This window comes from Coregonus clupeaformis, chromosome 11 (assembly GCF_020615455.1).
Source record: "Coregonus clupeaformis isolate EN_2021a chromosome 11, ASM2061545v1, whole genome shotgun sequence".
NCBI lineage: Eukaryota > Metazoa > Chordata > Actinopteri > Salmoniformes > Salmonidae > Coregonus > Coregonus clupeaformis.
The window spans coordinates 46,068,357-46,092,032 of record NC_059202.1 but is presented as its reverse complement, the minus strand read 5'-3'; the positions used below and the strand labels follow the sequence as shown (position 1 = coordinate 46,092,032).

The 23,676-nt window shown below is 45.6% G+C and overlaps 1 protein-coding gene across 2 annotated transcripts in view; it reads right to left on the bottom strand.

The window, feature by feature from the left end:
- Positions 1–410: 410 nt before the first annotated feature.
- LOC121576901 (laminin subunit beta-4) overlaps positions 411–23,676 on the bottom strand; it is a 63,856-nt gene continuing 40,590 nt past the window's right edge. Inside the window, exons 2-35 of one of the 2 annotated variants that reach the window (XM_041890458.2) lie at positions 23,401–23,449; positions 22,325–22,482; positions 17,044–17,179; positions 16,614–16,687; positions 16,298–16,486; positions 16,105–16,168; positions 15,777–15,991; positions 15,515–15,635; positions 15,117–15,305; positions 14,732–14,887; positions 14,518–14,630; positions 14,252–14,331; positions 13,595–13,751; positions 13,321–13,452; positions 13,052–13,237; positions 12,785–12,897; positions 12,531–12,651; positions 12,256–12,427; positions 11,923–12,066; positions 8,716–8,947; positions 8,338–8,495; positions 7,987–8,211; positions 7,653–7,870; positions 5,616–5,712; positions 5,101–5,470; positions 3,446–3,606; positions 3,100–3,302; positions 2,738–2,941; positions 2,499–2,643; positions 2,197–2,404; positions 1,964–2,099; positions 1,611–1,781; positions 1,339–1,492; positions 411–1,191 (exon numbers count right to left, since the gene is read on the bottom strand). In XM_041890458.2, the coding sequence (XP_041746392.2) occupies positions 1,052–1,191; positions 1,339–1,492; positions 1,611–1,781; positions 1,964–2,099; positions 2,197–2,404; positions 2,499–2,643; positions 2,738–2,941; positions 3,100–3,302; positions 3,446–3,606; positions 5,101–5,470; positions 5,616–5,712; positions 7,653–7,870; positions 7,987–8,211; positions 8,338–8,495; positions 8,716–8,947; positions 11,923–12,066; positions 12,256–12,427; positions 12,531–12,651; positions 12,785–12,897; positions 13,052–13,237; positions 13,321–13,452; positions 13,595–13,751; positions 14,252–14,331; positions 14,518–14,630; positions 14,732–14,887; positions 15,117–15,305; positions 15,515–15,635; positions 15,777–15,991; positions 16,105–16,168; positions 16,298–16,486; positions 16,614–16,687; positions 17,044–17,179; positions 22,325–22,482; positions 23,401–23,425 (5,367 nt within the window). In that variant the 5' untranslated portion in view covers positions 23,426–23,449 and the 3' untranslated portion in view covers positions 411–1,051. The remainder of the gene's footprint in view (positions 1,192–1,338; positions 1,493–1,610; positions 1,782–1,963; positions 2,100–2,196; positions 2,405–2,498; positions 2,644–2,737; positions 2,942–3,099; positions 3,303–3,445; positions 3,607–5,100; positions 5,471–5,615; positions 5,713–7,652; positions 7,871–7,986; positions 8,212–8,337; positions 8,496–8,715; positions 8,948–11,922; positions 12,067–12,255; positions 12,428–12,530; positions 12,652–12,784; positions 12,898–13,051; positions 13,238–13,320; positions 13,453–13,594; positions 13,752–14,251; positions 14,332–14,517; positions 14,631–14,731; positions 14,888–15,116; positions 15,306–15,514; positions 15,636–15,776; positions 15,992–16,104; positions 16,169–16,297; positions 16,487–16,613; positions 16,688–17,043; positions 17,180–22,324; positions 22,483–23,400; positions 23,450–23,676) is intronic. The other variant, XM_045223569.1, reaches the window with a different exon arrangement.

The window sequence follows — 23,676 nt, the reverse complement described above, 5'->3', positions numbered from 1 at the left end:
CAATGTACATTTAATGCCGACCTGTACAAAAGGCAAGAGAGAGTGAACATTCCGGGGCCATAGTAATGACAAATGGATGCATTCCAAACCCAGCTGGGACCCATTCCAAACCTAATAGTGTGTTGAATCTCATCACCTCCAGCTAGGCTGGGGGCACCATCGTTTCAGAAAAATAACAAGCTCACGAAATACCAGTCAAATCTTACAAAGAGATCTACTTCCACCAAAGACCAGGGTACAAACTGGAAAATAATTGGGGAAAATTTAGAGGTAGAATAGCATAAAAACCTGAAAAAGGTCAGCAAGAAAGCTTTCCCCCTTTTTTTCACATTAGACCATTTAAGCAGTAGGTCAGGTTGAAACATAATAATACATATCACAAGACAGTAAAGAATGCGCATACAAGAGGCTTCTTTCTCAACTCAGTTTTATGATCACCAAACGCCTCCATGTGGCGGTTTAGGAGAACTACACTCAAATTCAGTCGCAAAACTCGAGCTAAAGCAGAAAGGGAAGGGAAGTTCCCTGTCTAGCTGCAATAAACAGTATGTAAGGACATTCATTTGACACAATACATCCTCCAACCTGAGAGAACCCATATTTGATATTGCATCAGAATAGGACCAGGTTCCAGAATCAGACCCTTTTGAGCATGTCTTCAATAAGTGAAGTCAAATAAAGAGAAGAAGCTAAATAAAAGTTAAATATGTAAAATAATACATATCAATGCCATTCCGCACACTCAAGATAAGATCATTATTATAGCAATTCGCTTATTGGACTACTCCTGGTCATGGTTTGGGGTCAATTCCATTACCCATATCTTTCATTGAGAAATTTCAGTATGCATGAATATAATTTCAATCTCTTGAAATGACAGAGTTGACAGCAAAATCATTACACAGGTATTATAGAAAGTTTTCAGTGCTGCCTATGTCACCTGTAATGACATGCTTATAAAGTCGGCATTATAATAATTGCTCGAAGTCTGTGACCCTGTATATCCCCTTGAAGATAGAACCCTGAATCATCTCTTGATCCACCTGGGGTCTTAGGAGGTACAGTTAATGTACCCATCCACACGTGCAGCAATCTCCTTTTGGAGGGCTTCTACCGTCTCCAGCAACATGGCAACCTCCTTGGCCTTGTCCTCTTTGTTTCTGATTAAGTCTTGGATCTTTTTCTCCAAGTCTGAAGCAACAAAGAGAAAATGAAGACCATGATTAGTGGATTCTTTGAAATGGGTGTGTTCCTGCTGATGTGGAACAAAAGCCTGCACACCTAGTGGCTCTCCAGGATATGAGTTGGATAGCTCTGTTTTAAAGTCCTGAGACTTACCGTCAATTTGTTGAATTTGATCTTGAACGTATTTTGCGATTTTCTCTGCCTCCATAGTAATGTTCTTCAGGCGTTCGTTGGCCACTTCATTATTGCCCTGGTTTATGTTTCCATTCTTTAGCTTATCAAACAGCACATTCACCTTGTCAAGCCCCTGGCAAATAAGTCATAGAAAAACAAAACCCCATACCTATTTAGGATTATACTCACAGTATCATGACATAGTACCAAAGTGGTATGTGAGTAGTGGTAATTAAGTGGACACAACGTACCTTCTCTGCGTCAGTAGCGGTACCTAGGGCTGCATCTGCATCAGCTTTGGCCTGTTCCGCCTGCTCTCTGTTCATCTCTGTCTTGTTCTTCAGAGCCTCAATCTCCTCCAGCATCTCTGGAGTTCTAGTAGAGTTCAAGTTAGTCTCTATGTTGTTCAGTTTCTTCTCAATCTGAGGGCCATGACAAATACATCAAGTTATGAGAAAGAACATTCTTTCTTCTGCGAGATGAAGAGGTGGAGAGTCTGATGGATGTTTAGACTAATACAAATACGCACAAGCAGGAATGGGTAGAGGGACAGAGACACAGAGAGAGAGCGAGAGAGAGTTTGAAGGTGTTAAGAGAGAATTACCTCTTTAATCATCTGGTCCGCCATGCCATTGCTTTCCTTAGCCTTCTCCAGGTCTTGCTCAACCTTGTCCTGTGTATTCTCAGTGTCCGCCATGGTTTTCTTGATATCCGTAACATCAATACCCTTGGTTCTGTCCCTAACACATTGACAACCATGGTACAAATATGGTCATTTAGCATGCTGGTTTATACAAAGTGACAGCTACGCATATAAAACATATGGTACTGGCTAACCTGATATCTTGAGCTTTCTCCAGCAGGTCCTGGGCTGTCTTGGCTTGGTCCTTCAGTTTTTTCAGATCCTCCTTGAACTCAGTGAAGTTGGTCAGCACGCCCCGGATGTTCTGGATCATGGAGCGGATGTCGTCCGGAGAGCCCGGCAGCTGGAAGGCCAGAACAGCATTGACCAAATTCTCTATGTCCTCTGGTGCCACCATATCATCTGTTAGCAGAGAAGTCAGCCACACAAGTCAAGTCAACAAATCACGTTTTTAAGGGATCTTTACATGGACATTTCAAGCTTATGTCCAGCCGACCTGTGAGGTAGTCTTTGACCCTATTGATGAGGTCCTTGGTGTCGTTCTTCTCCCTGTTAAACTTCTTCTTGCTGTCAGTGATCTTCTTCTGTAGCTTCTCTGCCTGCTCATGGGTGCCTTGGGTCATCTGTTTGGCCTCATTGATCTGAACAGGATAAATTGAGACTTGTGTCATACACTCTTTCATTTGAAAGCAAAAATAAAGTAATACATCTGTAGAGTTTTCCTTGGGAACATGCCTTGATCTTGGAGTCCCCTAGTTTTTGGAGCAGGTCGATAAGGTCATTCTCTACTTGCTCAGCTGTTTCTGTGGCGTTGTGGCTCACAGGGACGCTGCCCTTGCATGTAGGACCCCCACATTCTCTCTGTCCCAGGAAGTCTCGACACAGCGCACCCCCACACTCTGATTTAGAGCATTCCTCATCGCCTGGCGCTCCACAGATCTAGGAGGAGCCAAAGAGTGTAACATGGTTTATATCCGAATATTTCCATGGCTGACTACCAACATGGTGCTGGCGACAATTGAAACAGACTGCCATTCACGCTAACACATCACTCTTTTGATGCATGCAGTGCAAGCACTACTATAAGGGACACTCACGTTTTTGTTGAGTTTGGCCACACTCAGAGCCTTGACATTCTTCTCCAGCACCTCCATGTCTCCCAAGATGATGCAGCTGGACAGATGGTCTTTGACCTCCTGCCGTGTGTCCATGGAGTTCTCCAGGGCCCTCTCGGCATCCTTCACCTTCTTCTCTTCAGCCATGAAGTCTGCATGCAGCTTCCGGATCTTCTCCAGGGCCTCTGGATCAGCATCAAAATAAAAGTCCACACAAGTCAGAAACACACTTTACATTTGATCAATTACATTATATAGAGTTGCTCTCTACACACAGTGAAGTTACAGTGAATTCAATTTTTTAAAAGAACAATATGGCCATATGTACCCTGCATTTCCTTTGGATCTAGTGTTGGCACCTCGCTGATTTTGTTCCTTAAGTTATCCAACAGCATCTTGAACTCATGGTGGATGTTGTCGATCTCAGTGTTCAGAAGAGATGATGAGTCCATGATGATGGCGTTGGGGTCTATTGTGTCTTTGAGCTTCCTGTGAGGAAGGAAAATGTGTACAGCTCCAAGGTTACTGCCAACATATAGTGTAAATCACTTCACCTCATGGTTCAACTTACACAAATGACTGATGATTGGCTGAGAGAAAGTGATGATAAAATGTTTGTGGGGGCTGTTTTGTTAGACTTCAGTGCGGCTTTTGACATTATCAATCATAGTCTGCTGCTGGAAAAACGTATGTGTTATGGCTTTACACTCCCTGCTATAATGTGGATAAAGAGTTACTTTAACAGAACACAGAGGGTGTTCTTTAATGGAAGCCTCTCCAACATAATCCAGGTAGAATCAGGAATTCCCCAGGGCAGCTGTCTATGCCCCTTACTTTTTTCAATCTTTACTAGTGACATGCCACTGGCTTTGAGTAAAGCCAGTGTGTCTATGTATGCAGATGACTCAACACTATACACGTCAGCTACTACAGCAACTAAAATTACTGCAATAGTTAACAAAGAGCTGCAGTTAGTTTCAGAATGGGTGGCAAGGAATAAGTTAGTCCTAAATATTTCTAAAACTAAAAGCATTGTATTTGGGACAAATCATTCACTAAATCCTAAACCTCAACTACATCTCATAATGAATAATGTAATATATAATTGAGCATGTTGAGGTGACTAAACTGCTTGGAGTAGCCCTGGATTGTAAACTGTCATGGTCAAAACATATTGATACAACAGTAGCTAAGATGGGGAGAAGTCTGTCCATAATAAAGCGCTGCTCTGCCTTCTTAACAACAATATCAACAAGGCAGGTCCTACAGGCCCTAGTTTTGTCACACCTAGACTACTGTTTAGTAGTGTGGTCAGGTGCCACAAAGAGGGACTTAGGGAAATTGCAGTTGGCTCAGAACAGGGCTGCAGGGCTGCCCCTTAAAAGTACACAGAGAGCTAACATTAATGACATGCATGTCAGTCTCTCATGGCTCAAAGTGGAAGAGAGATTGACTTCATCACTACTTGTTTTTTTAAGAGGTGTTGACAAGCTGAATGTACTGAGCTGTCTGTTTAAAATACTAGCACACAGCTCGGACACCCATGCATACCCCACAAGACATGCCACCAGAGGTCTCTTCACAAGTCCAGAACAGACTATGGGAGGCGCACAGTACTACATAGAGCCATGAATACATGGAACTCTATTCCACATCAGGTAACTGATGCAAGCAGTAGAATCAGATTTTTAAAAACAGGTAAAAATACACCTTATGGAACAGCGGGGACTGTGAAGGTACAGAAACACGCATACATTGTGATATTGTTGTATGATGGTATTATACATTTTGTATTGTGGATATGTAGTGGTGTAATAATTTTATATGATGTACTGTTTTATCTTTTGTTTTATATGTAATGTAAGTGCTTTAATATGTGTGGACCCCAGGAATAGTAGCTGGGGATCCCTAATAAGTACAAATACAAACTGTTGAACAATAATATTCAGAAAGGAAAAAAGTGAGAGATTGTTGTTTACATACGAGATTCTGACAGACAGCTTCTCCACGTCTTTCACCCGAGGTAAAGAGCTCTCTGTCAGGTTCACCAAATAGTCCAGCTTGGAGTGCATCTCCAGCATTCGTTGCCACTGACGACTGTGTCCAGATTCTAGCTGCTCGCTGTGGTGAGGGATGAAGGTGCGCATCCTCTGGGCGGCACGGTGGACATCGGTGACGTTGTCCGCCCACAGGACGGCACAGGGGTGGCACGGGGTGCAGGCGGGGAAGACTTGGTCATACCCAGGGGCACACTCGTCACAGAAGATGCCCATCACACCAATGCGGCACAGACACTCACCAGTCAATGGGTCACAGGCGGGGCGGTCGGTACCCTCCATGTTACAATCACAGGCTATGGAGACAGGATAAGAAGGGAAGGGACAAGTGTCAATCATTCTTCTTTTACGGTGAAACACCATTGTCTCTCTTTGTGGTGCTAGAAACTAAAATACCCAATACTTAGCCATCATCAATAATCACTTTCGGCCACAACTTACAGACACACTGCAGGTCAGGGTTCCCAAAGTGATTCTCCCCACACTCATCACACTGTCTGCCTCCAAACTCAGTATGACACTGGCACTGACCAGTCACCTATAGAGTCAAATATGAAGACTTACCAATATAGTATGGGCTACTATAGAATACAGTCAGGTCCATAATTATTGGCACCCTTGATAAAGATGAGCAAAGAAGACTGTATAAAATAAATGATACAAATACTGAGCTATATTGTATGCAACATTTTTTTTGTACAATTATTTTATAGTACACTAATACAATTGCTCAGAGAATGTGATTTAGTTTAAAGGGGCAGTGCAGTCAAAAACGTGATTTCCACTGAGTATACAAAACATTAGGAACTCCTTCCTAATATCGAGAGTTGCACCCCCTGCCTTTTGCCCTCAGAACAGCCTCAATTCATTGGGGTATGGACTCTGCAAGGTGTTGAAAGCATTCCACAGGGATGCTGGCTCATGTTGACTCCAATGCTTCCCACAGTTGTGTCAAGTTGGCTGGATGTCCTTTGGGTGGTGGACCATTCTTGATACATATGGGAAACTGTTGAGCATGAAAAACCCAGTAGCGTTGCAGGTCTTGGCACAAACCGGTGCAGCTGGCACCTACTACCATACCCCGTTCAAAGGCACTTAAATATTTTGTCTTGCCCAGTCACCCTCTGAATGGCACACATAAATTATCCATGTCTCAAGGCTTAAAAATCCATCTTAAACTGGTATCCTCCCCTTCATCTACACTGATTGAAGTGGATTTAACATCAATTTGGGACATCAATAAGGGATCATAGCTTTCACCTGGATTCACCTGGTCAGTCTAGGTCATGGTGTCCTTAATGTTTTGTACACTCAGTGTAGATTTGCCAATAACAGCTAGTTTTCAGGTTACATATCCCTCCCATTAGGCTCCTCCAATTAGGTCCCTCACTCAGATCACTCCAATAAAGTTTTAGCTAAATTCTTGCTTGAGAAATTGCTTTTTGCTAAGAAGCTGTTACTTTTTGACAATTTTAAATGAAAACAATCACAGAAACCAGGTTTCCAACCCTTTTTATGTGGGATAATAAAAATGGCACGACAGGCCTGATGGAAACAGCAAATCTGGCGGTACATTTCCAAATGTCGACAAAACAGAATACGCTAGGCAAAGGTGTGATCAAGGTGTAAAAGAAAAATGGCGGTGGATACACCTTTAATGCGCAAATATTGATATAATAACCATCATAAAGCTCTGGATAAGAGCGTCTGCTAAATGACGTAAATGTAAATAAAGTGCTCAGTGATTAGCTTGATGCTCTTTTCCAATAAATATCCTGGTGACTTGATGATCGATGCTTGGCTGCCGTTTGAAAAACAAAGATAATCTTGCTCAGTTTTGTCCATAATAACTGACCAGTTGAATCCAGGTGAAAGCTATGATCCCTTATTGATGTCACCAGTTAAATCCACTTCAAATCAGTGTAGATGAAAGGGAGGAGACTTTAAGCCTTGAGACAATTGAGAAATTGATTATGTATGTGTGCCATTCAGAATGTGAATAGGCAAGACAAAAGATTGAAGTGCCTTTTTCTCGCTGAACAGTTTCCAATGTGTATCAAGAATGGTCCACCACCCAAAGGACATCCAGCCAACTTGACATAACTGTGCGAAGCATTGGAGTCAACATGTGCCAGAATCCCTGTGGAACGCTTTCGACACCTTGTAGAGTCCATGCCCCGATGAATTGAGGCTGTTTTGAGGGCAAAAGGGGGTGCAACTTGATATTAGGAAGGAGTTCCTAATGTCTTGTACACTCAGTGTATATAAAACACAGGAAAATCCCATTTTTGACTGCCCCTTTAAACAAAATGTTTCTTTGAGCAATTATAATAGTATACTATAAAATATATAATTTTATACAGTCGTTTTTGCTCATCGTTATCAAGGGTTCCAATAATTTTGGACCTGACTATATATCTTAATTTATCCATTATCCAAGTATGTAAAATGAAGTGCTAGGGAGTATTGAGGCCTTGCCTTGTCACAGTGGTTATTGAAGGAGTTAGCAGGATCACATTTGCATGGTTGGCACCCGGACTCTCCCTGAATGTTCCAGAAGCCGTTGGCACACTCGTCACACAGCGTTCCCACCGCGCCTGCCCGACACGGGCACTGACCTGTCAGCGGGTCACAGAAACACGGGCTGCCCAGAGGGCACTGGGTCACATCCGTCCCCTGCCGGTCACAGGAGCACTCTGGGGAACACACAAACAAAAATAAAGACAGTAAAACACACATAAATAGCCACATATCATATCCAAACAGTCATGGGATTTGATGACAATTTTGATACTGTGTGTCCCTGCTATACCTTTGCAGTCCTGGGCCAGTGCGTCTCCATAGTAGCCAGGCCTACAGCTCTGACAGTTGGGTCCCTGGGTGTTGTGGAGGCAACGCAAACACTCGCCCGTCACACTGTCACACGCGTCACTGTCAGCAGGGTCGATGTTGTTGTTACAGAGACACTCCACGCAGCCGCCACCCGGCTTGGTCAGGCCACTGTAGAAACCAGCAGAGCAGGCATCACAGAAGAGACCTGAATGGAATATGGGCGGGGAGAGAAACGTGGTTCAAAGGTCAGTATTGAGCAGTCAAACTAGCCAGTAGCTTCATCAAATGTTGAAAAGAGTGCACATGCACCTACATAAACACACAAACACACCTGTGTGTCCAGTCAGGCAGTCACAGGTCAGGCTACCAGACTCTGGGTCCTTGTTGCAGGTGCTGGCGAAGAACCGTCCACTGGACTGAGTGTCAGGACACAGACAAGGCTCACAGGGCTCCCTGGAGACTGGGTCACCAAAGTAACCCTCCACACACCTGGAGCAACCAAACACACAACATTCATTGTTCAGTCTGACTGACACTGTGTGTACTGTACACTGGCAGATCTGTGACTGTAGAAAGAATGATAGTCAGAGGAGTTGGCACACACAGATATGGAACCAGGCTATAGATATGGGTTGATTATAATATGGAAATGTGAATAAAAACGTTTAAATGAATGAATGAATAAATAAATGAATGAAAGAACCTTCACCTCTCACATTTGTATCCGGTGGAGTGCTCCCTGCAGTCCAGGCAGGCTCCAGTGTCCTGGTCACACAGTTCAGCCAGGCCGTTGCAGTCACAGGGCCGACACAGGGGGAAGCTGTAGTACCCCGGCAGGCAACGGTCACAGCGTCGCCCACCCACCTCCATACGACACGGACACTGACCTCTGACCTGGTCACACAGCTCCGCCACCGCACCGCGAGGGTCACACTCACACGCTGGAGGAGGGGAGGTTGGAGGGGGAGGGAGAGAGAGCGATCGCGAGAGACAAGAGAACGAGAAAGAGAGAATATCTTCTCTTATTCAGGAAAAGGTTTAGTCACAATTAGAACACAACAAAGACCTCACAGCATCTTTTCAAACACATACACTATGGGTCAAAAGTTTTAGAACACCTCCTCATTCAAGGGTTTTTCTTTATTTTTACTATTTTCTACATTGTAGAATAATAGTGAAGACATCAAAACTATAAAATATAACATACAGTGAGGGAAAAAAGTATTTGATCCCCTGCTGATTTTGTACGTTTGCCCACTGACAAAGAAATGATCGGTCTATCATTTTAATGGTAGGTTTATTTGAACAGTGAGAGACAGAATAACAACAAAGAAATCCAGAAAAACGCATGTAAAATTTTTTATAAATTGATTTGCATTTTAATGAGGGAAGTAAGTATTTGACCCCCTCTCAATCAAAAAGATTTCTGGCTCCCAGGTGTCTTTTATACAGGTAACTAGCTGAGATTAGGAGCACACTCTTAAAGGGAGTGCTCCTAATCTCAGCTTGTTACCTGTATAAAAGACACCTGTCCACAGAAGCAATCAATCAGTCAGATTCCAAACTCTCCACCATGGCCAAGACCAAAGAGCTCTCCAAGGATGTCAGGGACAAGATTGTAGACCTACACAAGGCTGGAATGGGCTACAAGACCATCGCCAAGCAGCTTGGTGAGAAGGTGACAACAGTTGGTGCGATTATTCGCAAATGGAAGAAACACAAAAGAACTGTCAGTCTCCCTCGGCCTGGGGCTCCATGCAAGATCTCACCTCGTGGAGTTGCAATGATCATGAGAACGGTGAGGAATCAGCCCAGAACTACACGGAAGGATCTTGTCAATGATCTCAAGGCAGCTGGGACCATAGTCACCAAGAAAACAATTGGTAACACACTACGCCGTGAAGGACTGAAATCCTGCAGCGCCCGCAAGATCCCCCTGCTCAAGAAAGCACATATACAGGGCCGTCTTAAGTTTGCCAGTGAACATCTGAATGATTCAGAGGAGAACTGGGTGAAAGTGTTGTGGTCAGATGAGACCAAAATCGAGCTCTTTGGCATCAACTCAACTCGCCGTGTTTGGAGGAGGAGGAATGCTGCCTATGACCCCAAGAACACCATCCCCACCGTCAAACATGGAGGTGGAAACATTATGCTTTGGGGGTGTTTTTCTGCTAAGGGGACAGGACAACTTCACCGCATCAAAGGGACGATGGACGGGGCCATGTACCGTCAAATCTTGGGTGAGAACCTCCTTCCCTCAGCCAGGGCATTGAAAATGGGTCGTGGATGGGTATTCCAGCATGACAATGACCCAAATCACACGGCCAAGGCAACAAAGGAGTGGCTCAAGAAGAAGCACATTAAGGTCCTGGAGTGGTCTAGCCAGTCTCCAGACCTTAATCCCATAGAAAATCTGTGGAGGGAGCAGAAGGTTTGAGTTGCCAAACGTCAGCCTCAAAACCTTAATGACTTGGAGAAGATCTGCAAAGAGGAGTGGGACAAAATCCCTCCTGAGATGTGTGCAAACCTGGTGGCCAACTACAAGAAAAGTCTGACCTCTGTGATTGCCAACAAGGGTTTTGCCACCAAGTACTAAGTCATGTTTTGCAGAGGGGTCAAATACTTAATTCCCTCATTAAAATGCAAATCAATTTATAACATTTTTGACATGCATTTTTCTGGATTTTTTTGTTGTTATTCTGTCTCTCACTGTTCAAATAAACCTAGCATTAAAATTATAGACTGATCATGTCTTTGTCAGTGGGCAAACGTACAAAATCAGCAGGGGATCAAATACTTTTTTTCCCTCACTGTATGGAATCATGTAATAACCAAAATATATATGAGATTTGAGATTCTTCAAATAGCCACCCCTTGCCTTGATGACAGCTTTGCACACTCTTGGCATTTTCTCAACCAGCTTCACCTGGAATGCTTTTCCAACAGTCTTGAAGGAGTTCCCACATATGCTGAGCACTTGTTGGCTGCTTTTCCTTCACTCTGCCGTCCGTCTAATCCCAAACCATCTCAATTTAGTTGAGGTCGGGGGATTGTGGAGGTCATCTGATGCAGCACTCCATCACTCTCCTTCTTGGTAAAATAGCCCTTACACAGCCTGGAGGTGTGTTGGGTCATTGTCCTGCTGAAATACAAATGATAGTCCCACTAAGCCCAAACCAGATGGGATGGCGTATCGCTGCAGAATGCTGTGGTAGCCATGCTGGTTAAGTGTGCCTTGAATTCTAAATAAATCACTGACAGTGTCACCAGCAAAGCACCCCCACACCATCACACCTCCTCCTCCATGCTTCACGGTGGGAACCACACATGCAGAGATCATCCGTTCACCCACACTGCGTCTCACAAAGACACAGACTCTAATGTCCATTGCTCGTGTTTCTTGGCCCAAGCAAGTCTCTTCCTTTTATTGGTGTCCTTTAGTAGTGGTTTCTTTGCAGCAATTTGACCATGAAGGCCTGATTCACACAGTCTCTTCTGAACAGTTGATGTTGAGATGTGTCTGTTACTTGAACTCTGTGAAGCATTTATTTGGGCTGCATTTTCTGAGGCTGGTAACTCTAATGAACTTATCCTCTGCAGCAGAGGTAACTCTGGGTCTTCCATTCCTGTGGCGGTCCTCATGAGAGCCAGTTTCATCATAGCGCTTGATGGTTTTTGCGACTGCACTTGAAAAAACTTTCAAAGTTTTAACTTTTTTGGTTACTACATGATTCCATATGTGTTATTTCATAGTGTTGATGTCTTCACTATTATTCTACAATGTAGAAAATAGTAAAAAATCAAGAAAAACCCTTGAATGAGTAGGTGTTCTAAAACTTTTGACCAGTAGTGTATATATATTATGGTATGTAACCATAGAATGTAACCATAGAAAGCTGTTGTCATGGTGACATACGTGCACAGCCGTTGGGTCCGAAGCCGAAGTTCATGGGGGCGCAGGAGTCACAGCAGCGGCCAACCACATTGGCCTTGCACTCACAGAGCCCTCCGAATTTACTGCAGGAGGGGCCATGAGAACCCTGGATGTTACACCTGCAAACTGGAGACACCGGTAATGGCATTACACACCCACTTTGGCTTTTTTCGAAGTCTCATACCTTCGCTCAGGGCTCAGAGCTAGCTGAAAATAAGTTCCGATTTCTGAACGGTTGCCAGAATGAGTATATACCTACAGTGTACACTGTGATAACGTTGAGATATTGTTTAGGCTAGGCCATGGTTTACTCACGCATGGCTCCGTTGTGTATGCGGGCCGACAGGCTTCCGATGAGGCCCTTACACACATCAGGCAGGATCTCCTGCTCAGCAGCCAACTCAACACAGCGGAATCTTCTGAACGAGTCCAGCTCACTCTGCGAACAGAAGTCCTGCACAGACTCCATCTTAGGGATCAGACCCATCTAGAAACAGGAAGTGCATGGGTTTAACAGGGTACCTCAGAAGACTACATCTCCCATGACAGACAATATTATGATACAAATGATAATGTGATGGTATTCCCACTGAGTCGATGAGGGTATGTGAGCTGGACTGAGGGTTAGAGTTGGGCTGCTTCCTAAAAGTGATGTCCACATAATATCTTCCTCCTGCGTTCAGACACACAGGCGTATCCAAAATGGCAACCCTGGGGACAAACACACGATCATAATGTTATCAGACTTAGGAGTATGCAGGTAAATACTGTACAATTCACCTCGGGTGTGACCTTAGGTTGATATTGATGATATATTATGATAATGAGTGCAGTTGCCTTTTACCTGGCAGCCCCAGGTATGGTGAGTGTTTTCTCCCCTGTCGGGTTAGTGGGACATCCTCCATCACCAGCCAATAATGGAACAATGCTCACAGAGGCCATCCAGTCATCTGGCGACTTCAGAGACCAAAGTAAGCACAGTGTCCAACTTTGAGGGCACAATAAATATAAGCTCAAATTCACACAGAAACTATTTCACATGCACACACATCAACACTTACAGCGTGTTTCCATGGTTTCACATGTTTTTAGTTGCTATGGTTGCCCTCACCTCTGGTTCATAGCGGATGACTAGATGGTAGTCAAGGGTTGCTGGGAGGTTGTCCACAGTGAACCTAAGCCCCGCACCATCCAGGACCCGCACGAATCCTGGGCCGGTCCAAGTGATTGGTACATCTGGGGTCCTCTCCCGGGGCACAATCTGGAGCGCTGAGCCTGGGTCCAGGCGAATGGACCTCTGATGGAAAGAAACCCAGTGTGAGTTGCTAATTAGTACTACACTAGTACTGTGTAAGTAAGGTATTGAGCCATTGCTAGTACCTGTCCCTGTCTTCTCCTCCTGGCTCGTCTCTTGCTTCTCCTGGTCAGGACCAAGCGGCCATTTTGATATTTGAGGTCATAGCCCTGCTGTCTGTAGTATTCCTCACACACAGGCATGTCTGTGGGTTTAAACTGGGAGAGGAACACACACAGACACCAACTTAGGGTTTTTGAATTGCTGACAAAATCCATGATCAAAAGTTTGACACTGAAGCTTTCCATCCACAGCCATTTGCCACAATGCTGGAGGTCAAAGGTCATACTCAGGCCTCACCAGAGAGGAGGAGTTTTTTCCCTCCAGTGGGGCAGCGTTCTCTGCCTCGTACAGGTAGTAGTCCAGAGCAGCAAGGAAATGTCCAGGAGCAGGATCACCACAGCTCCGGCCCACCATGTTGGGCAGGCACTGACACTGGCCGTCCACTGAGGAGCACCTGTGGACATGACAGACAGGGAGATACAGCCAATCAGGTTGGACAAGTGGGCAAGTCAGAACACGCTTAGCCCGGGGTGTATTCTGTTTCAGAGGTGAAACGTTCAGAATGTTTACATAGAAATGTATTGAGTAGAACAGATGTGATTGATGATGAGCGTTTCACCTCACTGAATAAACCCCAGGTGTTACGTCAGTTACGTGAAGTAAAGGTCTAGTGTGGCCTAGGGTGGTCTAGCAGTCTAGGCAGCTGCCTCCAGTGCACATGTACCACTGCAGCATGGGTTTGAATCTGGCCCACTGCTATTTCAGCACACTCTTCTCCATCTTTCACCTCTATCCAATATACAAAGACTTAAAAATATAAAAAAATGAAGTAACTGTCCAGATTTCTATGAAATATGACTTATAATTAATTAAAATATGAGTGAAATAGTGAGATTTTCACTGGACAGTTACTTTAAGAAGTCATTATGTACTGTACAATGCTGTTTTACACACGTGCTGCTGTAGGCTCCTCCATGGTCACAGTCACAAGGTGAGCAGGTGTGTACAGTGTTCCCCAGACCCCAGTAACCTGGCTAGAGAGCGAGACAGCAAGAGTGAGATGGAGAGAAAGAGAAAGAGAGAGAGAGAGAGAGAGGGAGAGAGATCAATCAGGACGTTGGTGGCATTAAGTTTATGGTAAGAGCTAAATCACAATAAATGTGACAGAAAGAATCAACTCCATCACTACAACACTGGTTGTCATGGACACATGGTCCTACCAGACATTGGTCACACAGGGGTCCCGTGGCGAGGCGCTGACATACACACTGGCCTGTCAACTGGTCACATGGGTAGGGGGTCAGGACACTACCCAGGAAGTTACACCTGCACCCTAAACACAGAGGACCAATCAGAGAGAGGGATGAACCACAGGGAGGCCACCATAGATATAGAATGAGTCAAGCAGATCTGGCTCTTGGTAAAGATTCTTACTCTGGCAGCCAGTGGGGTCCGCCTGGCTGAACCCGTAGAAGCCAAATTTACAGCGATCACACCTGTCCCCTGCCACGTTCTCTTTACACACGCAGCGGCCCGACACGGGGTCACACAGGCCGTTATCCAGGGACCCCGTCGGATCACAGTCACACGCTGGAGCAGAGGGAGCCAATGAGATCCACCGTTAGAACAGGATGGAAAGAGATTGAATGACATCGATGCACAGCTTCATATACCGTGACATCAATGCAAAGCGTCTATTGACTTCACTTCATGGGAGTAGTACAAGACCTACAGGGACAACTTCATATAAATCATTGCCAGATTATTTGCCTGGACCAAAAGCCCAATCTAGATATAAACCTGCTAGAAGCTGACTTACGGATACATCCCCGAGGGTCTTCCATGGAGAGCTGGGGGTCCTGGTAGAGATAGGGTCGGCAGCGTTCACACTGGGGACCCATGCGGTCGTGTCGGCAGTTGTCACACACACCCCCGCTGACCCCCCCACTGGCCTGGTACTGGTCTATGTCGAAGTGACACGTCTCCGAATGACCGTGACAGTTACACCCTAAGTGAAGAAACAAACACCATCATAATACTTATACAATGTAATACACTCTGAATTATCCCATTTTCCACATAAGTATGATTCCATCAATGATGGCTTGGAGGGGTGTTCGAGGCTTTAGCTCATAGCATGTTAGGCATTTCAGGTTTGAATCCCAGTTCATGCATAAACACCAGTCAAATAGTAAATAGCCCATTAAAGTGCATTACTTCTGCAGACATGTGGGTCAGTTTGGCCGGCCGGCCTCCAGGGGACATCATTGTAAAAGTCCTGGCATCTCTCACAGTTTGTGCCCACAGTGTTGTGTTGGCATACACAGCGCCCGTGAATCTAAGAGAACAAGATCAGAGATACACAAAGATATACGGAGGTAAACAATACTTGAAGAACCCAAAAGAAAACCGTTCAGGATTCAATGTGGCCATTATGGATACAGTACAACTGCTATAGTCCCTTCTTCACCATCCTCACCATGCCACGCTCATTTAAGACATCTCCTCGGGTGCCATCCACGGGCATACACATGCTGGCATGGCCATTGCAGAAGCAGCTGCCGCGCACCACCATTTCGTACAGGGCATAGTAGTACTTCTCCTGAGGGTTCCTCTTCTTCCGCGCCAGTAGGGTGTCACCCAGGGTGAACAAATGGGTGAAGTTGACCCGCAGGTTGGTCAAGGTGATCTGCTCTGAAGGGGAGAACATATCAAATGGGTGAAAGTGTTTTTTTTATATACATATAATTCTACATTGTTCCACCAATGGTAATAATGCAATGAAAAGTATAGGAGCTGTGTCTAACCTTGAATATGGGGAGCATATGGGTTCTCTATGTCAAAACTTGGATCTAGAGCCTTCAACACCACCTGTAATGTAATCATAGATACGTGCCATATGTTTGGTTATTGCGTGTTACATCGGTGTGTAAGTCACTCTAGATAAGTGTCTGCTAAATTACCAAAATGTAAACGTGTGTGTATGTATGTGTATTTCACCTCTCCGTCAGTAGATGGCTCTGAGGCTGAGTATCTGCTGTCACAGATGACATCATCGATGCTGTCAGCCGGCCCTTGCGAGACCCAAGGGAAGTGGGAGGCACAGTCCTCTGAAAAGTAGCGGAACACCTTCCAACTGTGCCCGTAGTCTTTGGACCTCTCCACCAACATGGCGGCAGGACGGAAACTCTTCAAGGCCAAGAAAAGGAAATATTATCACTCCACAGGAAGTCTCAGTGCAGACAGAGCGAAAATTGTTAAGAACACTGTGTTATGGTTTGGCTGTCAGAGGTCTTAGACAAGGGGTGTTAGATACCTTGAAAGTGAGGACCAGATGGCTGAACTGGAAAAGAGTCTCCAGATCCAGCCGGATACTGACTTGATGAACCCCTACATTTATGGATGTATAGTGGTATCAGTGAATGTTGTGAGAAAAGATTTACTGGTGCCAAGGCCAAGGTCTTTTGTATCAGATGGAGTCCAAAAGTCCCTAAAAGGGATTTTCCATGAGCTGTCATTGTACAGTAGGCTCTAGCCTAGCCATTCAAAAGGTGTTGGAACATTCTTGCTCACCTCTTGATATGATCAGACTGAGTTCAAATACATGCGTCAAATACTTTCAAGTGATTTAGTTAGCCCTGTCGGTACTCAAGCTAAAGCTAATCTCAAATACTTTCACGTAAGTAACATTATGTTTTTGACCTAGGCCTGGCTATCATACAGACAACATCTGGAATGAGACCCACCGTTCTCAGACTGCCACCACTTCATTTTGCGCTCAGGGCCAAAGTTGGTGATGACGTTCTCAATCTGGTGGCTGTCTTGGTTGTTGTAGAGGTTGTAGGGCTGCCTGGAATCACAGCTGAAACACTTCTGCTCATCCTGAGAGAGACAAAAAGGGACATTTTCCATTTTGTTGCTAGAAATGAAACAGTGGTTTTACACAACTCATTGGTTTGCCATGGCAACAACTCTAATAACTGAGTGAGCGATTAAGTTACACTTTTTGTCCTACAATTAGTTCTCAACTGCCCCAAAACAATGAGGCAGTATTTTACGAACAAAACGTAACTTATAAAGTCATAAGGCCATAAATCATACAAAAGTGTATGGAACTTTCATGCGATGGTAGGCGTGTGAGGACATGCATTCACCAACACTGGAATAATCCCATTAAATCAACTCAGTCAGACAAGGTATGAACCAGAGGGCATCTTAACACTTTACTGCTATTTACAACTGTCAATCGGTGGTTAGAGAACAACATTTGCCATGCATCTGTTCTGACTAACAAATAAGAAATTGAATAAAATAAAGAACCAAAATGAACTAGAAAAAGAAATGCAAAAGTGGCACACACCCCACATACCTATCACCTGTCAGGGGAGAACAGGGGGAAGAGCTGTGAGAGGGAGAAAGGCAGAGAGTGAAAAATATAGAAATAAGGTGTGTTAGATAGAAAAGTGAAGGGGAATGAAGGGGAAGCAAGAGCACTATGCAAGCAATCATCATAGCGAGAGCACAAAAATTAGTCCCAGAGCGTGTTCAGTGAAAAGACAGGTAATGGCCTATAAATGTGGCAGATCAAGACACGTCTGCAGTATGAAGCATCTTAAGGGCGAGCCACAGAGCTGTCAATCAAATGGAGAGAGTTGTTCTAAAACAACGCTTTATATCCTATTCCAACCTTCAACATCTGGCTTAAAACCTGTTGAAATTCTGTAGATAATACTGACCAGGTTTCTAAATGTAATCAGTTACGTTTACATTTCCGATTTTAAAAAATCGTAGTTACTTTTGGATTACTTTGCCCTTAAGAGGCATTAGAAGACAAAAAGGATACATCAAACGCATTTGGTGTGTCATCATAGTGGTCGCTGACTTGTGGTCAAACTCGCTCAGGTGAAATAAACGTAAACTTGCAAACTTTTTCAATGCTGAACTAAATGTCATTGAGAAAACAAAGGTGTCATAATGTATTTATTTTTTATCGCAAACATCCTTTTAGAATTTAAAAGTAATGAAATAAGTAATCTAGTTTTCTAAAGTATCTGTAATCTGATTGCAATATGTTTGCTGGTAAAGTAACTGATGAAAGTTAGTTCTTTATAATCAGATTACATGTAATCAATTACTCCTCAACCCTGGTACTGGCAAGCCTGATGTCTTTTTGCGTGGGATCACAGCTAAAGTACATGCATGCATGTGTCAATCTGTCTGTCACGGAATCAGCCGAGGCTGCCCCTCCTCCTGGCTCGGGCAGGCTTCGTCGTTCGTCGTCCCTGGAGTACTAGCTGCCACCGATCTATGTTTCGGTGTTTGTCTAGTTTGTCCTGATTGTTTTCACCTGTTTCCCATTATGTTACATTGTATTCCCTTTATAACCCCCTGTCTCTCAATAGTTATTGTGTGTGATTGTTTTCCGTGAGGTCGGCAGTGTTCGGGTGTATGCTGTTCCTCTCTGTTTGGAGGTTTTGTTTGTATTTGATTTACTGTGCAAGTAAAGTTCGTCTGCCAGTAGCTCGGTGTCCTGCGCTTGACTTCGCTCACAGCATACACGTCGCCCTGACAGAATCACACACCACTCATGGAGTCAGCAGGAGCGGCGGTGCCAGCTGGATCAATGGAGGAACGCGTCGAACACCAAGCGGCCATGATCCAGGCTCTCGGCACCGCCATGGAACGGGTGGTGAGCACTATTGAGCGATGGGAAAGAGGGGGTCTGCCTACGCCTCCTCCAATGATACCACCACCATCGGCGATGCCCATCGTTTCACCTCCGGGGTCCAGTGGGATTCGGCTCTCGCTCCCGAGGGCTTATGATGGCACAACGGCTGGGTGTCAGGGTTTCCTGCTCCAGGTTGAACTCTACCTAGCAACCATCCACCCGGTGCCCTCGGGATACGAGAGCGTGTCCGCCCTCATCTCCTGTCTGTCCGGCAAGGCACTGGAGTGGGCCAACGCCGAGTGGGCGGGAATAGACGCCGCTACTGTCAACTATGCGGAGTTCACCCGCCGCTTCAGGGCAGTATTCGATCATCCACCCGAGGGTAAAGCGGCGGGTGAGCGTCTATTCCACCTTGGACAGGGGAGGAGGAGAGCACAGGAGTTCGCGCTGGACTTCCGGACGCTGGCTGCCAACGCGGGATGGAATGAGAGGGCCCTCATCAACCACTACAGATGTAGCCTGAGGGAGGACGTGCGTCGGGAATTGGCCTGCAGGGACACCAACCTCAGCTTCGACCAACTGGTGGACATGTTGGCTACCCGCGGACGTCCGGATTCAGGGCCGTCCATTCCATCCCCCAGCACTTCCAACCGACCCCTATGGAGCTCGGAGGTACTGGTGCTAGGGAGACCAGGAGGGAGGCCGTCCCCTGCACCAACTGTGGCCGCAGAGGACACACTGCTGGTCGGTGCTGGGGATGGTCTCCTAGGAATCGAGGCAGTAGGCAGCGCACTGATGAGTCATTCCAGGTGAGTAGGCACCCAACTCACCCAGAGCTCTCTGTTGCGCATACAGTATGTGTATTAAAGTTGTGTTTCCCGAGGTTTCTCCTCACTCCCAGCATAAGGCGCTAGTAGATTCAGGAGCAGCTGGGAATTTTATCAATCGCCAATTCACCTATAAGTTAGGGATTCCTATTGTACCTGTTGATGTGCCCTTCCCCATCCATGCCCTAGATAGCCGCTCTTTGGGGTCAGGATTGATTAGGGAAGTCACAGCGCCTCTCAGGATGAAGACGCAGGAGGGCCATGAGGAGATACTACGTTTGTATTTGATTGATTCTCCTGCGTTTCCCGTGGTGTTGGGGCTTCCCTGGTTAACATCTCATGACCCCAACATTTCATGGCAACAGAGGGCTCTCAAGGGATGGTCTGATCAGTGTTTTGGGCGGTGTGTAGGTGTTTCCGTAGGGGCAACGACGGTGGAAAGCGCAAACCAAGTTCCCACCATGCACATTCCACCTGAGTATGGCGATTTGGCACTCGCCTTCTTTAAAAATACCTCATCGACAGGGGGATTGTGCGATAGACCTCCAAATAGGTGCTGCGCTTCCGCGTAGTCATGTGTATCCTCTGTCTCAGGAGGAGACGTCGGCTATGGAGACATACGTCACAGAATCTCTGAGACAGGGATACATACGGCCGTCCACTTCCCCTGCGTCCTCAAGTTTCTTTTTTGTGAAGAAGAAGGATGGGGGTTTACGCCCATGTATTGATTACCGTGGTCTCAATCAGATCACAATCAAATACAGCTATCCTCTCCCTCTGATTGCTAGTATGACGGAGTCATTACACGGGGCGCGATTCTTCACAAAATTGGATCTCAGGTGCGCATTACAACCTGGTGCGCATTAGGGAGGGAGATGAGTGGAAGACAGCATTCAGTACCACCTCGGGTCACTATGAGTACCTCGTCATGCCATACGGTTTAATGAATGCTCCTTCAGTCTTCCAATCATTTGTGGACGAGATTTTCCGGGACTTGCATGGACAGGGTGTAGTGGTGTATATTGATGACATTCTAATATACTTCGCTACACGAGCTGAGCATGTGTCCCTGGTGCGTCGAGTGCTTGGTAGACTGTTAGAGCATGACCTGTATGCGAAGGCGGAGAAATGTATTTTCTTCCAGGAGTCCATCTCCTTCCTGGGACATCGGTTGTCCGCGTCAGGGGTGGAGATGGAGATTGACCGCGTTTCTGCCATGCGTAATTGACAGACTCCCACCACGGTGAAGGAAGTGCAGCGGTTCTTGGGTTTTGCCAATTACTACCGGAGGTTTATCCGGGGCTTTGGACAGGTAGCAGCTCCCATTACCTCCCTGCTAAAGGGGGGTCCGGTGCGTCTGCAGTGGTCGGCTGAGGCGGACAGGGCGTTTAGACATCTGAAGGACCTGTTTACCTCGGCTCCGGTGCTGGCACATCCGGATCCCTCTTTGGCATTCCAAGTTGAGGTAGATGCGTCCGAGGCTGGGATCGGCGCTGTGCTGTCTCAGCGCTCGGGTACGCCACCATCACTCCGCCCCTGTGCTTTCTATTCTAAGAAGCTCAGTCCGGCGGAGCGCAATTATGACGTGGGGGACAGGGAGCTGTTAGCTGTGGTTCAAGCCCTGAAGGTGTGGAGGCATTGGCTTGAGGGGGCTAAACACCCTTTTCTCATTCTGACTTACCATCGTAAACTGGAGTACATCCGGGCAGCGAGGAGGCTGAACCCTCGCCAGGCAAGGTGGGCTATGTTTTTCTCCCGATTTGTATTTAAGCTCACCTATAGACCAGGGTCACAGAACGCTAAGGCAGACGCCCTGTCCCGACTATATGACACAGAGGAGAGGTCCATTGAGCCCACTCCCATACTCCCGGAGTCTTGTCTGGTGGCACCAGTGGTGTGGGAGGTTGATGCGGACATCGAGCGGGCGTTACGTACCGATCCTACTCCCCCACAGTGTCCAGAGGGTCGGAAGTACGTGCCGCTCGAGATTCGCGATCGATTGATATATTGGGCTCACATGTCACCCTCCTCTGGTCATCCTCGTATTGGTCGGACAGTGCACTGCCTTAGTGGGAAGTACTGGTGGCCCACTTTAGCTAAGGACGTGAGGGTTTATGTTTCCTCCTGCTCGGTGTGCGCCCAGTGTAAGGCGCCTAGACACCTGCCCAGAGGGAAGTTACAACCCCTACCCGTTCCACAACGGCCGTGGTCTCACCTATCGGTGGATTTTGTCACGGACCTTCCCCCCTCCCAGGGGAACACGACGATCTTGGTCTTGTTTGTATTTGATTTACTGTGCAAGTAAAGTTTGTCTGCCAGTAGCTCGGTGTCCTGCGCTTGACTTTGCTCACAGCATACACGTCGCCCTGACACTGTCTGTCTGTGCTTGTGGAACATATCTGTTTTGACATTAGTACTGTGTACAGAGACAGATGAACATATGCAGACAACACTGCCTTCAACACCACATCTCTAGTTTGTATATAGGATCAGTGCACCACAGAGCCCCCCTATCAAGATTTAAGTCCTGACCTCCAGGTATCCGAGAATGCAGTAGTTCTGGGGCCTGTTCCGTCCACAGGTGGAGGAGGCTGAGAGCTGGGCAGCGCGGCCTACCATCAGGTCCCCCAGCTGGGGGTGGCAAGAGTTCACATCACAGTCTTCCTGGAGGAGGGCCCCAGGCACCAGCACTGGAACAGAGAAACTGAACAGTCAGAGGGGTCAAGAAAGAAAACATATTCTTATCCTTTTCTTTTGCTTTAACCTGTTTAGTGTTTGTTTATATATTATAGATTAACACTAAATGTAATACAGGATTTAGAATGAAAAAGTATGATGTCAAGGCTGCACTATAATAGCTAGATCATGGAAGATAATATTATGAGTATTGTGCTTCAGTACTATTTGTTTTGGAAGGATTTAAACCCTATGCTCACAAACAGTATAGTGAAAAAAGGATACATGCATTGACTATACTTACAGTATGTGTAAGCTGTCATTATGTAAAGATTATAGGTCATTATTAAACACTTTGGTGCTTTTGATTATATCCAGACACTGTAATCATCAACAAGCCAGATGTTGTGCTTCTTTTCCCTTTCTAAGTAAACATTTTAAGTAAATTACAAATTGTTTTAAAGACATGTCATCTTTGATGGGGCCTTTACGAAAACAAGTATTTTATTAAACAGAAATAAAAACGAATAAAACCAAAAGTAATACAATTTCTAAGATGACCAAAGTCACTTTTTATAACACTCAAAACTTCTACTTAACAATAGTAAAGTTGTCCATACATGACTAAAATGATATCTACCATTATGAATATTAGGGAAAATATGCAAATAAAAATGTATTCCGCTAGAGAAAGCAAGTGCCAACAAGTGGAAATATTCTCCATCAGTGTGCAGCAAGTGATCACACGCCTGTGGAGAGAGGATTCATGGACTATAATGTCAAAGAGATTCTTCCTGCCAAAAACAAGACAATTGAATCCTGCCCCCGTTGAAACAAATAGCTGTGAAGATCTGTGTTTTTCCTTTTTCTGCTACATGTGATTTGCCTGTCATCAATTCAAATAGTGCCAAAGGAAGGTGAGTGTGACTTACACATGAGCAGGAACAGAGAAACCATCCTGCAGGTTGTTGGCTGCCAGACCTATTGGGTGGTAGAAAACAACCCAGAGTGTGAAAACACAATATATTTGCTAGATATTACTGCACTGTTGGAGCTAGAAACATAAGCATTTTGCTGCACCTGCGACAACATCCGCAAATCTGTGTACACAACCAATAAACGTTGATTTGATTTTGAAGACCGAGTCACCATGTTTTCAGTTCACTGGACCCAGATTAAGCCTATTCCTTGACAAAGAAGCAGACTCA